At 34.8% G+C, this 14,804-nt stretch overlaps 1 protein-coding gene across 1 annotated transcript; it reads left to right on the forward strand.

Annotated features, from left to right (window-relative positions):
* Positions 1-1,261: 1,261 nt before the first annotated feature.
* Positions 1,262-7,194, forward strand: LOC115978036 (putative laccase-9). The gene is made up of 8 exons (XM_031100067.1): positions 1,262-1,299; positions 2,162-2,277; positions 2,633-2,787; positions 4,750-4,997; positions 5,104-5,229; positions 5,647-6,250; positions 6,359-6,732; positions 6,813-7,194. The coding sequence occupies exons 2-8, from the start codon at positions 2,176-2,178 to the stop codon at positions 6,944-6,946; spliced, it is 1,743 nt and encodes a 580-aa protein (XP_030955927.1). The 5' UTR covers positions 1,262-1,299; positions 2,162-2,175; the 3' UTR covers positions 6,947-7,194.
* Positions 7,195-14,804: the final 7,610 nt, after the last annotated feature.

Consider the following 14,804-nt stretch of genomic DNA (forward strand, 5'->3'; position numbering starts at 1 on the left):
TTGGGCATAAAATTTTTTAACCATGCATTTACTTATATTTAAATATTAATTAGTTTTTTATATCATTTTATTTCAAATCTATTTTATATATGAAGAGTGACGCTCTTAAATTGCAGTAGATAGAGTGAACATTGCACAATATTCAAAGAGTTTGTAATTTTTTTAGAATAACTTCTATTGGTTAAATTTTTTTTTTTTCTGGTGACAATGCATTCTACGAACTTTTATTTATTTAATTTTTCAAAAAGGTAAGAAGTCCTAAATTATATTCTATTGGGTAATGGAGGGGGCTTATTTAATTTGAAGGCTTAGGCTACTGTCTTAGAGCATCTCCAACAGGCTTCTCAAATTTTTGTACTGTTTGGAGTGTGAACAGTTCATTTTATCTTTTGCTTACTTACTTTTTCATATACACTTTCTAACAGACTCTCTATCATTTTCTCTATCCCATTTAAATATTATTTCTTCATTCTTTCTTTAATATTTTTTTTCAATCTTCTTTCATTTATCTAATTTTAATGAGAAGTATTACGTCCTTAATATTTTACAATATTCTCACAATAATTCATATGCGGTAAGTTATTACTTATTTTAATTTGAACACATCACTTAAATAATTTTTTTTTTCAATCAGTATTAGTTAGTAACAACCCACTACCTAAACTTTATTGTGAAAGTATTATGAAAATATTGTAGTGACATTTCTCAATTTTAATTTCTTATTCTTTATTTTATTTTTCCCTTATTTATTTATTTTTTCATCCACACGTTTCTTTTCTTTTTCTTTTTTTCCTCTCTTTTTCTCCTCCACACCTTTCCCTTATCTCTATCTTCACTTTTCTTTTTTCTTTTGTTCTCTGGCACTTCGTTTGAGCTCTCTTCACTTTACTTTTTTTCTTCTCTTCTCTTCGTCTACTCCACTGGAGCTCTCTTCACTTTTCTTTTTTATTTTTTCTTTTCTTCTCTTCGTCTACTCTAGAGCATTCAAGAAGCTCTCTCTTTCTTTTCTTTTTCTTGTTTTTCTCCTCCACACAAGTGTTCAGCCCCCCTTCTTTTATTTTCTTTTTCACCTCAAGAACATTCCAACAACCTCACATTTGCTTCACATCAGAGAAGAGAGAGAGAGAGAGGGAGAGAGAGAGAGGGGAGAAAGACTGGGTTAGATCGTCCGCCGCCCCACCGCCAGTGGAGATCTAGGTTGCTGAAAGGACAAAGCCGATGGAGATCGACGTTCACCATGCAGCACTACCACGTTCGCCGCCCCACCGCCACTCGTCCTCCTCCCCACCACCAGGCTGGGTCAGATTGGCTTGTTCTTTTTTTTTTTTTTTTTTTTTTTCATATTTGCTTGTTCTGATTCAACTTTATTTTAAGAATTGGATTTTGCTTTTATTGTTATGGTTTGATTAATTTTAAGATTATGTTTTTGAGTTTGTATTTTGATTATGCTTGAGTTTAAGAGATGTTTGAGAGAAAGATGGTAGTGTTTGTAGCTGTTGTGTTTGTAGCCGTGAGAGGAGAGAGAAAGGGAAGAAAGAGAAAAAAGTCTTTCTTTTTTTTTAAAATTCAATCAATACTATTTTAAGGGGAAATATTCTTTGCATAAGCTACAGTAGCTCTCCAAGCTACTGTAGCAAATCTAAAAAAAATTTGGAGATGGAGAGGCTGTTGGAGGGTTTTTTTTTGTGTGAACAGTGACTTTTTTGGAGAAAAAATAGAGATAGCTTGACTGTTGGAGATGCTCTTAGCAGCTTATAGGCTATAACCAAGTTTGTTGCTAAATTCTGTTCAATTAAAAAAGATAAAAGACCACTACTATGCATCATTGGCGACCATCGCACAAGTATAAAAGTCCTTGTGGGGGTGGGGTGGGAGCAAAAGCTGGGTTCAACATATAATTTCCTTTTTGCTAGAAGGGCACATGTAATTAATGAAGGGCTTGTTTGGCAATATTGTTCTAGTAATGTTGTTTAAGTGTGTGAAAAAGTGTTTTGAAAATACGTGTTGTGTGTTATTTAAACGTGATAGATTTTTAAACACCTTTTAACTTTACAGATTTTTAAAATAATTTTGATGGCAAGACGTTTGGTCTTATAAATAGCTCTTAAAACTGTTGGCGAATGTCAAACATCTGTAAGTATTTTTCTTTATTTGGTACCAGATTCAGCAAGGTATATGGGATTAAAGAATATGGATTTGGGCCTAGCGTTCCTAGGATATTTGTTTCTAGATGGGCTGTTCCTTTGCATGGCTGCGGAGCACGAGATCACCTTTGATGTAAGTTTCAATGCGATATATATATATTTGCTCCTCGTACAAAATGGAATGGATTTGGGTCGAATAGTCCAATCTTCTTATGCTTTTGATCCGTTGACATATAGATATGTATCAAACAATTGTTACATGTCCACGTCTCAACAAGTAATTCAATGCATAGAGACCAAGTTTGCATGAAATGCATGCAAGCGAAAGTGTCTCATATTCATTATGTAAAAACAATCTTGATTGTTTACATGTTTTCTATGTCAATTGCCCACCAGTAATGAAACTTTTCTTTTCTTTTACTTTTTTTTCTTCTAATTCTCCTTCTAATTGTATTTCATTTAAATATAAATATTCATCCTAATTGCAGCTGAGAGAGAAAGTTGTTACAAGTCTGTGTAACAAAAGCGAGAGCTTGCTCCTTGTAAACGAATCGTACCCGGGCCCTACACTTCGTGTTCGCAAAGGCGATACAACTTATATTACTGTCAACAATAATGGTTTATATGGTCTTACCGTTCACTGGTGATGAAGCCTCTCTCTCTCTCTCTCAATGACACTTGTTATTGATAATATAATATAATCTTATATTATATATAAAATTAAAGACATTTGATTTTTGTTTGATCTTGTAATGTTATGCCGCATAAGTTTTTGTAAACACACAATTTAAGATTTTAATATATATTTCAAACAAAATCATAATAGATACCTATTAATAATTACCATAATTATATATATTTAATAATCTCATATAAAAACACAATCATAATAAATACTTATTAATAACTACCATAGATATCAAGTTTCATATCTAATATTTCATGTACAAATACAATAATAATAAATATTTATTATTTACTACTATAATTATCTAATATATCATATAAAGACGTTTTTTGAATATCAAAAAAAAAAAAAGACGTTTGATTTTTGGATGACCTTGTGTTATTTTATCATATAAACAATTTTACATGTCAATATTATATTCTAATATATATATATATACAATTCTTCTATAATATATATATATATATATATAAATATATATATATATATATATTTATTTAATTGATTTTAAACTCTTTCCTATATTAAAACTTTTTAGAATCTTGAAATTCACGTTTCTTTAGATAGGGTAATTATAGATATTATGAGATTATAGTATATGTATATTTTCTCATTTTGCGTAATAGTGTGTTCTATTAATTAAATTAATGGTGAGATTCCAAGAGGAAGTTTCACACACACGTATACACTTAGATTAGGATAGATTAGAATTTCTATCTTATATAAAAAAAAAAAAAAATTAATGTTAAAGTTCGTGTCAATCAGATGTAAATTACTATTTGATTTATAAACTTATTTTTTATGTATAGTTTTAGATTACAAAAAAATTGATATGTAAACATTTGATTGATGATATAGTTATTGATCTTTGATTTATTAGAAATTTTGTAAGCATGAAAGATATATGAAGAAAATATAATCAAATGATGGATTTGTCAAAATTCAAATAAAAAAAAAAATATTAAGTAGAGTTGTAACCTTAGATTACAATTAAGTTTGTTGCCAAATTTTGTTATTTGGAAAAAAAAAAAATCAATATTTTTTTTTAAATTTTTCTATAAAAAATTCAAAAAATAGTTATACCAATACTCTTAGGGTATCTCTTAACTTTTCCCCTAATAGATTTTTTAATAAGATCCATTACTAATGTGATAAGGGGGAGCACTGAATAATTATACTATAAACACAATCATAAAAAAAATCATATTAATGACTACCAAAGGATCAAATTTCATATTTAGACAAAAATTAAATGGAAAGAAAATTACATTTTACTAAAATTTTCCACTGACTAGTATATATACACGGATGGTGCAAACGAGTTTGTTTATTGGTTTTTAGCACATTTCTCGATCAACGAGAAATATAACTTTTTAACAACCTACTAACTCTATATTAGCAAATTGTTTTCAACCAGTCGACACACCTAAGTTAGAGCAAAACTAGTTGGGTCACTGCCCGGCTGCCCCAAGAATAAATATCAATTAACAAATTGAAAACTCTAATACATTAATGCGATGTATTATACCATGTTGTATACACTAGCATAAATGCGAAAAGGGAAGTATAGAATAAGAACACTGAGAACACAAGGATTACGTAGTTTAGCCTTGTCAGCCTACATCCATAGAGGAACATGGGCAACCAATGGCAATCTTCAGCTCACCATATTATAGATAATGATGATGTTTAGTGCAACTTTAAATAATGTTACATCACTAAATTTTTTTTATTGGATGCCAACTTTGAAAATTCTATTGTTAGATTAAATTTTCATTTTATTCCCTCTATAGTTGCAAAATTTCAAAATAATCTAAAGATCAATTATGAAACAGAACACCTGACTATTCACAAATCAACAATAGGGAGCAAAGATTATGAAAATTGATTGATGTCAACTTTTACCTTTAATTACAGGCATGGAGTAAAGCAACCAAAAAATCCATGGTCAGATGGTCCTGAATACATTACACAATGTCCCATTCAGCCAGGAAATAGCTTCACTTATAAGGTCATATTTTCTGATGAAGAAGGAACTTTATGGTGGCATGCCCATAGTGACTGGACACGTGCCACAGTATATGGGGCCATCGTTGTTGAACCTGCTGAGGGAAAATTATATCCATTTGACAAGCAGCCAGATGGTGAACACATAATTATACTTGGTAAATTTCTTTATTTCGAAAAATTTGGGTTTAATAACACTGCATTGAACATATTAACTTAGAAAAGTAATAATATACTATCTTAACCCTTACTTACTGCATGCAGGGGAATGGTACAATGGATTCTTGAGGACAATGCTCGAAGCTGCCATGAGAATCGGAGCTGATGTAGCACCATCAGATGCTTACACTATCAATGGTCAACCTGGATTTTCAAATGATTGCTATATTGGTATGAAAGATGTATATCCATATGTAATTCTTTCATGAACTAACCTTGTCCTAGACTACTAGTCAGTTCATCATCAGGTTATATATTGCGCCATATTTCTTGCACATGCTAGCTCTTTGGGTTGTTTTTTCCCCCTTGTAGTTGGAGATTGATTTTGAGAAATAATATTAATTAAAAGAGGTATACAAGTCGAGATCAATGATTTAAATGTACTTAGTACAAGTGATTGGTGCTCATTTATCCTAGCTATAAACATGGCTAGTGGCATATAATTTTGATATATTGAAAGTTGGGGTGGAGGGATTTCAATTTAGGATGAATTTGTTGAAAAATCGATAAGGTGCCAACCAGTTGACTAGACTAGTAGCATATAATTAATTTAGACTTTGTTGGACTTATCATAATTTCATGTTGCAGAAAATATAACAATATTTGAGGTTGCTCGTGGCAATACATATCTTCTCCGAATAGTAAGTGCAGTGATGAATGAAGAAATGTTCTTTGGAATTGCTGGACACAATATCACAGTAGTGGGTCAAGATGGTGCATACTTAAAGCCCATACCCACCAGCTACATCATGATTTCCCCTGGACAAACAATGGATGTCTTGGTCACAGCAAACAATTCCATTGATGGGCACACTTCCTATTACATGGTTGCTACGCCTTATTCAGACTCAGGAGGGGCTCCGTTCAATGAAAAAAACACTTCAGCAGTTCTCAACTACGGTGGTTTAATATATAATCCTCTCTATCCAGAATTCCTTCCTGATCCTAAAAATACAGACGCCGCAGATGCCTTTACAAAACAAATAAAGGCATTGGCAACTGAAGAGCACCCAATTGATGTCCCACAAGAAATTGATGAAAGAATATTCATTACAATATCTGTGAATCAATTGCCTTGTAATCTACCTGAAGGTGAGAAATGTGGAGGGCCAGGTGGTAACATGCATGCTTCAACCTTAAACAACATAAGTTTCCAGAACCCATCGGTTGATATATTGCAAGCATACTATTGGTATTGTCTTTATACTCTTGGTATTGTTACAAAGAAGAGACAATTAGTCAAGCTCATATATACATATATGTATACATACATGAACATGTACTACTTCTCATTTTGCAGGAACTTAACCGCTTCTACTGCTCCTCCTCTTCCTTTTGACACTGATTTTCCGGCTTTCCCTCCTGTTCCTTTTAACTACACTGCAGGTGACAATGCCCAATATCAATTTCCCAGCCTAGGAACGAAGGTAAGGATGATAGAGTATGGTCAAAGAGTGGAAATCGTGTTCCAAGGGACTAATATAGGGAATCCGGAGAACCATCCAATTCATCTTCATGGTTATAGCTTCTACGTGGTTGGAAGGGGTCATGGAAACTTTGACACCGACCCCAATTACAAACATGATTACAATTTGGTTGATCCTCCTAGAGTTAACACCATTGGAGTTCCTAAAAACGGCTGGGTTGCCATTAGATTTAAAGCTGATAATCCCGGTAATCTCTCTGTTTCTCTCAATCTGTTTGTATGCGTGTAATAAATTTTCATTGACATGGATGCATGATTTATATTTTAGGGGTTTGGTTTATGCACTGTCATTTGGAAAAGCACGCCATCTACGGTATGGCTGGGGTCCTCATTGTGAAGGATGGAGACAACGATCAGGAAAAAATGCTGCCACCTCCTAAAGATGGTATGCCTAAATGTTGATTGTTTTAGAAATTTTTTCTGTTGGATCTGTGTGTTTTAGAAAATGTTTCAGCTCGATCTCAAAATGGCACCTTCAACTATAGTTCGCCTATTTGTTTAGTGTATTTTCGTAAATGTTTCAGTTCGATCTCTAAGTGGCACCTCCAACTGGTTTGCTTGTATGTTCAGTTTGTATTTTAGAAAATGTTTTGGTTTGATCTCTATGGACTCATAGAATGGAAAATAATTTGAATTGGGACTTTTGAGAAGTTTTCATTTGTTTGTGTAAAGATGCTTTGAAATTTGAATCGTATCCTTTGCGATTTGTTTGGTTGGAATAGCGGAAAAGTGGGAGGACAGAAAATAGTGGGAAGATGAAAAAATGGAAGGATAGATTTTTTTTTTTTTTTTTTAATTTCTCTCATTTTTGTTTGGTTGGGAGTGGAAAAGTGGAGAAATGGAAAAAGTGTGCTTGTATAAATTTACTTATACACCTTTATTTAAAAATGATGGCTAATTAAAACAAAAAAGTGACAAACAACCAAAAAAAAGAAAAAAAACAGTCACCCAATTTATTAAAAAATAAAAATCATGTCCAAAAAAAATTCATATCTAGTTAAAAAAAAAAGAAAAAAAGAAAAAAAAAAAAAGAAAAACAAAACAACTATCACACCCACAGCCCAGGAAATAAAAAAAAAAAAAAAGAGGAAAAGGCAATGTCAAAAAAAAAGAAAAAGAAAAAAAAAAGAAAAAAGAAGAGGCAACATGCCCACTGCCAAGGAAAGCACAAAAAAACAAAGGAAAAAGAAAAAAAAAAAGAAAAAGAAGAAGAAAGGAACTAGACAATTGTTCATGAGTAAGTGCACATGAGCATTTTTGTCTATTAAATAATTTCATTTTTTCTCTTCAGTTTTCTCTCTATTTTGGAGAGAACATTTTGGTGGGTTCGGGCCAGGTAGAAAACATCCAAGCTCTACCATTTATTTTCCTTTCTCTCCGCCTGACAAAACACACTCCAAAAAAGTTCTCCTTCCCATTTTCTCTCCAAAATTTTTCATCCACCTTATTTTACCTTCAAACAAACACACCCTTAGATATTTTCATTTGGAAATCTCTCTTTCTCATTTTTTAGAATAATGAGAGAGAGAGAGATTGCTACGTGTCTGGAGGACTACTATATGCAACGCCATAATTGTGACAATTCTACTCTCCTTTGCCAGTATGTAGTCCTATGCGTGGTGTTTGCACTCCACAATACCATATTAATTTGTAAGTTTCTAATAAAATTTACAATAATTTTATTATTATTTATAAATAACTAAATAAGTAACGTTTCAAATTCAAGTCAAGCATGATTCATGACATTTGTAGAATTATAAAGGAAATGATGATGATATTACAAATTTTACTACATATTTTTTACAAACTGGCAATGAAACGAATAGTTGATGTTAACAATATAATAAATAAATGCCAGAATTATTTTTTTGTGATTGGAGACACATTAATTTTTAAATATTATATTGAAAATTTTGTAGTAAAACTTTTGTTTTTTCTTACAAGCCGTTTGTAAGACCTTTGAACTCTGAATTGTAAGTAGTTTGTAGTGCTCCCGACCGATAGGGAGTATGTTCGATCTCTATACATAACGTTATGTTCGATCTGTTAATAAAAGAATAGTTTATAAGCTTTGGAATGATTATATGGATATTATACAAAATATTTGAATCATTAGTTTGATCCTATTCCGGTGTGTATTATAGATATGTGCTCACTAAGCTGTCAAGCTTACCTCATTTCAATAGTTTTTAGATTGAGATTTAAAGCTGTGTGGGAAGATTCAACTGTAACCAGATATTTGTGGAATTGTGGAGACGCACATAGATTGAATGTTTAAATACGTTTTGCTGTGTTTTTAAGATTACATGTTGTTACTGGAACAATTTAAGGTGTCACTGTAGACATCAAAATTTTATGATGTATTCACAACCGTCCGATTGTTCATGATAAAATATTTGTGATCGAATTAATCTCCAATTGATGAGGTGGACGATTAGCAAATGAAATCAAGCCATGTGGCAACATCAAATAAGAAAGCCATATGGCAATGTCAGAAGAAAAGACCTATATGGAAAGTTCTTATTAAATGGGAGATTAAATTAAATCCATAATAGTTCTCAATAAATGCTGAGAGAAAATTCCAAATTAGATATGATTGAGTTGCCAATAAATAGGGGCTTCTCATATGAGAAAGGGAGAACACTTGGAGAGAAAACACTATTGACACTCTGCAAAAATAGAGAGTCATCTCCAAAGTTCACAAGAATTCTATTGTTCATCAAGGCCTATTCCTACTTCTTCAAATCAAAGTGGGGATTCTCCTTTAATCTAGTTCGAGATCAAGCCAACGGCCCTCGCATCAAATCAAGCACGTTCAACTATTCATTCAATTTGGAGACATCAAAGCATGATTCAAGATCAAGCTTCATAGCCCCTTCGGATTGTAACGTTTCTTGGAGATCGAATCCTCACATATATACAAATCAAATACAAATTGATTATTTGTTACACTATTTCGTCATCGTGTGATTTATCCTTTACTAAAATTATGTGTACAGTCACCTACTGGTTAGAATTTTCAAAGTTAGATTTATATATTTGAGACCTCATTATGGAGATTTTTTAATATTGATTTTAATAAGGTTTAGCTATGTATTGTATTTTTCTATGCAGAATAGTATTGTATATAGGTTAGCATCAGTGCATTATTTTAATCCTCTCTTGCGAAAACTGGAGAGCACTTTCCTCTCTTACGAGAGCTCAACTTTCATCAATCCGCAACCTTAATCATAGATCAATAGATCTGCTTATAACGCTCTATATCCTCAAATCCACTCTCATAATCCATATTGTCCCAATCTTCTCTTCTTTCCAATCATTAACACGGCACTGAGTTCTGGAGTTTCACAATTCTACTTTTCTTGGTTTTCCCCACACGACCCTTCTCCTTCTTCTCTAATTACTTTTGTTCTTACCCCTATACCCTACCAAATCACCGCTAGTTGTTATCCGGAGGTAATTTTCCAACTAGCATAATTGTGGGAGTCAGTATAATAAGTTAGCATACAGTGGAAACAAAACTGGAAACTAGCATCTCGAGTCTGTGAAGCTCAAGTTCGGTGACAAATTTGAGCTTCAAAGACTTGAGTTTTGGTGCTGAGCTAGAGCAATATATCCATGTGGAACTTGAGTTTCTCAAACTCGAGTTCTAGAGAAGTATCTGCAGATGACGATGAAGAAGAATCGAAGAATCATATTGGAAGCCAGAACTGAAGGAAGAAAAAACAGAGATCTGGAAAAGCAGAGAAAGAGTTTGGAGAAGCAGATCCGAAAAAGCAAATGATCTGAAAAACAAATGAAGTGATCTGGAATGAAGAAGTGCAGAAGTAGATGAGAAAGAACGTGGGAAGAAGAAGAAGACTCACGAACAGTTTGATCTAAAAGAAAATGGTGGAACTCAAGTCTTAAAAACTCGAGTTCCACACGTACAGACTGCTGGGAGAGAAAATGGTGTAATTGGATTCTTAAAAACTCGAGTTCCACGTGGATTTTTTTCCACATCGGATGCCACCACTTGCAAATCAAGTCTTAAAAACTCGAGTTTTATCTTGGAACTCTAGTTTGCTGAATAGTTTTGCAAACTAGACAAATAACTAAAATATTAAAAAAAAAAGTTAAATGCAAAAGAAATTCTTGTTATCCATTTATCATCCCTGAGCCGTGTGATCAAATTAATTTTGACATTTTTCTCATATCCCCACTTAATCCTAACCAAGCGTTCTCTTTTTCAACCCAAACCCTAAAATCTCAATTTCGTTAGGAGCTTATCTTAAGTCTGTCCTCAATCATGACACCTGATTTCTATTAGCTAAATTTTATAGAGCTCTTAATTCATCTTTGCAATAATTGATTGGCTCAGTAAGGCATGAGTAGCCCGTAAATTTGTGTATTCTTATTTACCAAAATCATATGCTGTTTCATAACTGAGTATATCGCCTTGTTCCTATTCCGTAGGACTCCCAAAACCCTAAGTCAGCTTTGTCTTGGAAACTCAAGCATCCCTCCCAATCAATCTGCTCTCCCACTTGATCCTGAACCACTGCACGCCTGCCTGCCCCTCTCCACCTCCACCTTAACCGCCATAATTTAATCCTATGGGTCTACTAGACTGAGCAACATCACCGCTTAAAGAACCAATGATCTTTCAGAAAAAATCGTTGCATTAACCTCCATATATGGATGAGCACCACCCTTCAAAATTCACTAAATTATCATTCAATCCTAAAAACAGACTACCATCCCATCCCCCCCCCCCCCAAAAACAAAAAACCAAAATAAGAATCCACCTCTTAACCCTCTCCCACATACCAAACACTTCGACCTTGTTAAAAAAAATCCTCGTATTCAAATGGAACCAAGTCAAAATAATAAAAAGATGGGCTGGAGTGACACTAGTGTCTCTGAAGCTTGGCAAGATGATGAAGAGATGGGAGAGTCTTTGAATCTTGATGAAGATAACATCCTTTCCAATGCCATTCTTCGAAGAGGTCTAGTTTTTCAGTTAGATGGCAATACCTTGGAGAGGAACAGAGCTTTTTGGAGGCAATGCGTTGTTGGTTATCTCTTAGACAAAAGGCATTTTTTAGTTCGAAGAATGCAATCCATCCTGAGCTTTGCTTGGAGACTTCAAGGCAACATACGTATAGTGGGGAGGCAAGAAAATTTCTATATCATCCACTTTGAATTCCCAACAGACAAAGAATACATCCTTTTGTGAGGGACCTTGGTCTGTTGATGGTGCATTGCTAGCAGTTGAGCAATGGGCCCCAAATCTTGCCCTCAACCGAGTACAGTTGGCATTCTTGACAGTCTGGGTCCAAGTACACAATCTACCCTTGGAGTACCACGACATTGAACTAGCACATTTTCTGGGAGATTTGATTGGCGAGTATGTCACCAAGGACTGGCAGCCCACTTTTCCTCTAAACATCCGATTCTTGAGAATTCAAGTGAAGATTAATCAATGGCTTCCCCTAGTGGCTGGTTTTATTCTAAAATGTGATGATGGCCAATACATGTTGATTGAGTGCCAATATGAGCGCATTTTCAAAATCAACAAGAAATGTGGTACAATAGGGCATTCTTAGAACCAATGTCATATGGACCTTATAGATGTGAAGGAGCTTTTAAGAGACCAAGCTTACCACATTTGAACTCGTCACCCTGTTGAATTTGCTTTGGACATAACATAAATTATGTACACTGATGATATAAGAGCATTCAGGCGCCACCCCAGCAGAAGAATAACTTAAGTGAGATATGATCTAGGTTCATAACAAAGTCCAGTGGAACAACCAGGCAACCAACAACAAGCAAACAATCAACCACATTCGACCCACGACCATCCCAGTCCAAGTGAAAACAATGGAAGCTAACCCTACAGCCATAGATTCGCCAATCCCATGCCTGGGCCATCGAGCTTTGACAGGTTTATGGTAAGAGACTTACGTGACTTGGATATACACCCATTTGGACAGCAGCCCATCTGACACAGCCCCACAGATGATAACTTATTATTGATACCGTATTTTTTCCACCATTGATTTGCGTGCCGGACCCTGAAAAATCCCAAAATATTATTTTCTCTCCATGGGACCCCGAGTGCATCTTTTAGCTAAAAGTGCATCTTTCAGCTAAAATGACCAAAATGCCCCTAGTTAACCCTAGGTTTGACCAAAGGTCAAACTATGTCAAAACCCTCACAAAACAACATTTTTCATAGTTTTACATCAAACCTGAGCTTCTCGGAGATTTTTAACAATTTCGACCAAGTTTGATCCGAAGTTGATCCCAAATGGGCCCAAAAACCCTAATTTTGATCCGGTTGTTAGAACGGGTTGAAACCAACACCATTGCAAAGATTATCAAATTCTAATTCCAATGACTATTCATGGGTCAAATTTGGAGTTAGAACGGTCGAGATGTCACGAAAATCGGGATAACACACTGATCGATGCACCACTAACTTCCGAGAGTCATAACTTTTGATCCGACCGTTGGATTTTCAAGATCTATACCTTCTTAGAAATAGGAAGTGAAGACCTTTCTAGACATGTCAAGATCAACCCGATTAGAGGAGGTTTGAGGCTTACGGCCCTACAAGGGCTGCCTATTCAAAATTTTTGCTGTGGCTATAAAAAGCCCCAGGCACCATTAAGACCAGGGAGGGTCATTTTTTTTTGAGTTTTGCTCTCTGCCTGGTTTTTTTACACGTTTTTCCCCTCTTCCAAACATAAAAAAAACACACAAAACACCCAAAAACACATCAAAGCTTCTTGATTCTTCTCTCTTCACCGAAAACACAAGGTATTGTTTTTATACCCAATCTTCTTTTCCTTGGTTCTACACTTTGGATTTAGGGTTTAAGGGTGTGGATGTAGCTTTTTAGCTACCATCCACACCCCTAATCATATAAATCTTTTTCTAGCATTTATTTTGCTCTTTTATACCTTGATAACATGATTTATTGTTTTCTCTAGCATGTTTCTTGCTTTATTTGTGTTTCTAGCTTAAATCTCTTTGCTTTTATGCTTTTTTCCATGTTTCATGCTTAGATCTACATCCTTACATGCTTATATGTTTAGATCTACATGCTCTAGGCCTTATGCCACGTTTTCCTATGTTTTGTGCCTCTTTTTGTTCTAGGTTGACGTTAGGGTTACATGCTCATATGCTTGTATGATGTTGTTGGCTATACCTTGCTTGGATCTATGTGTTTCATGTGTTTATTTCCATGCTATATGGTTAGATCCTTGTCATCACATGCTTATATGCTTGGATCCATGTTCTTCCATGTCTATGTGTTAAGTTTCTACATGTTCACATGCGTGTTTCTATGCCTATATGTTTAGATCTATGTTTCCATATGCTTGTGTGCTTGGATCTATTTTCTCTACACGCTTTACATTATCTTCCATGTGCTTGTGCGCTCTATGCCATGTTTGTGCACCTAGATCGAGGCTATGTTTGTCATGCCATGTGCTATTGTAGTCTTTTTTATCACTTTGTCTTTCTTTCTTGTGTTTTGGCCTATTGGTTTGGACCCGACCCTATGGTCTTTGTCATTGTCTATACACCTTGGCCCACATCAAAGGGTTTGGATCATCCTTATTAGTATGTCTATGCTTGCTTGCCTTTATGCTTTATGCTTGTGCTAGCTTCTTTTGTTCTAGGCTTTGCCACACTTGATGCCCTTAGCGGGTTTGTGGTTGTGTGGTAACACCCAACACCCATGAGGCCTTGTTCGGATGTAACCATTTGGGATGCATCACCATGATGCCAGTTGCTCCGTGCGTACCCTTCCCTTTTTTCGCTCTGTGCGATGCTTTGCTCACCATGCTTGTTTGTGCCGCTCGTTGGCTTTCTATTCATCTTTACACGCTTGCTCATATGTCCATGCATGAGTCTTGCTATCTAGTGTGTCGTCCATGCTTCAACACAATGAAACTATGGACATCCAATCCAAACCAACATTTGTCTCTCACCGACACCACCTTTTGTTTGCTTTCTCGCTTGTTTGCCTTTCTGCTTGTTTGCTTGCTTTCTTGCTTCTTTGCTTGCCTTACCTATCATGTTTATCCGCTTTATGCCTCTTTCATATGCTCTTTTCATCTTTTCATTTCATTGCTTGTCTGTTGGTTTCTTGTCTTTGCCTTTGCATGTATACATATGGAGCGAGGAGGCTTGGAGCTAGGGTACAGTTTCCCAAGCACAAGCAAAAAGGGCACGGATGCAAGCATGTAGATATAAGCCAAGCAGC

Source organism: Quercus lobata, chromosome 2, assembly GCF_001633185.2.
Source record: "Quercus lobata isolate SW786 chromosome 2, ValleyOak3.0 Primary Assembly, whole genome shotgun sequence".
Classification (NCBI taxonomy): domain Eukaryota; kingdom Viridiplantae; phylum Streptophyta; class Magnoliopsida; order Fagales; family Fagaceae; genus Quercus; species Quercus lobata.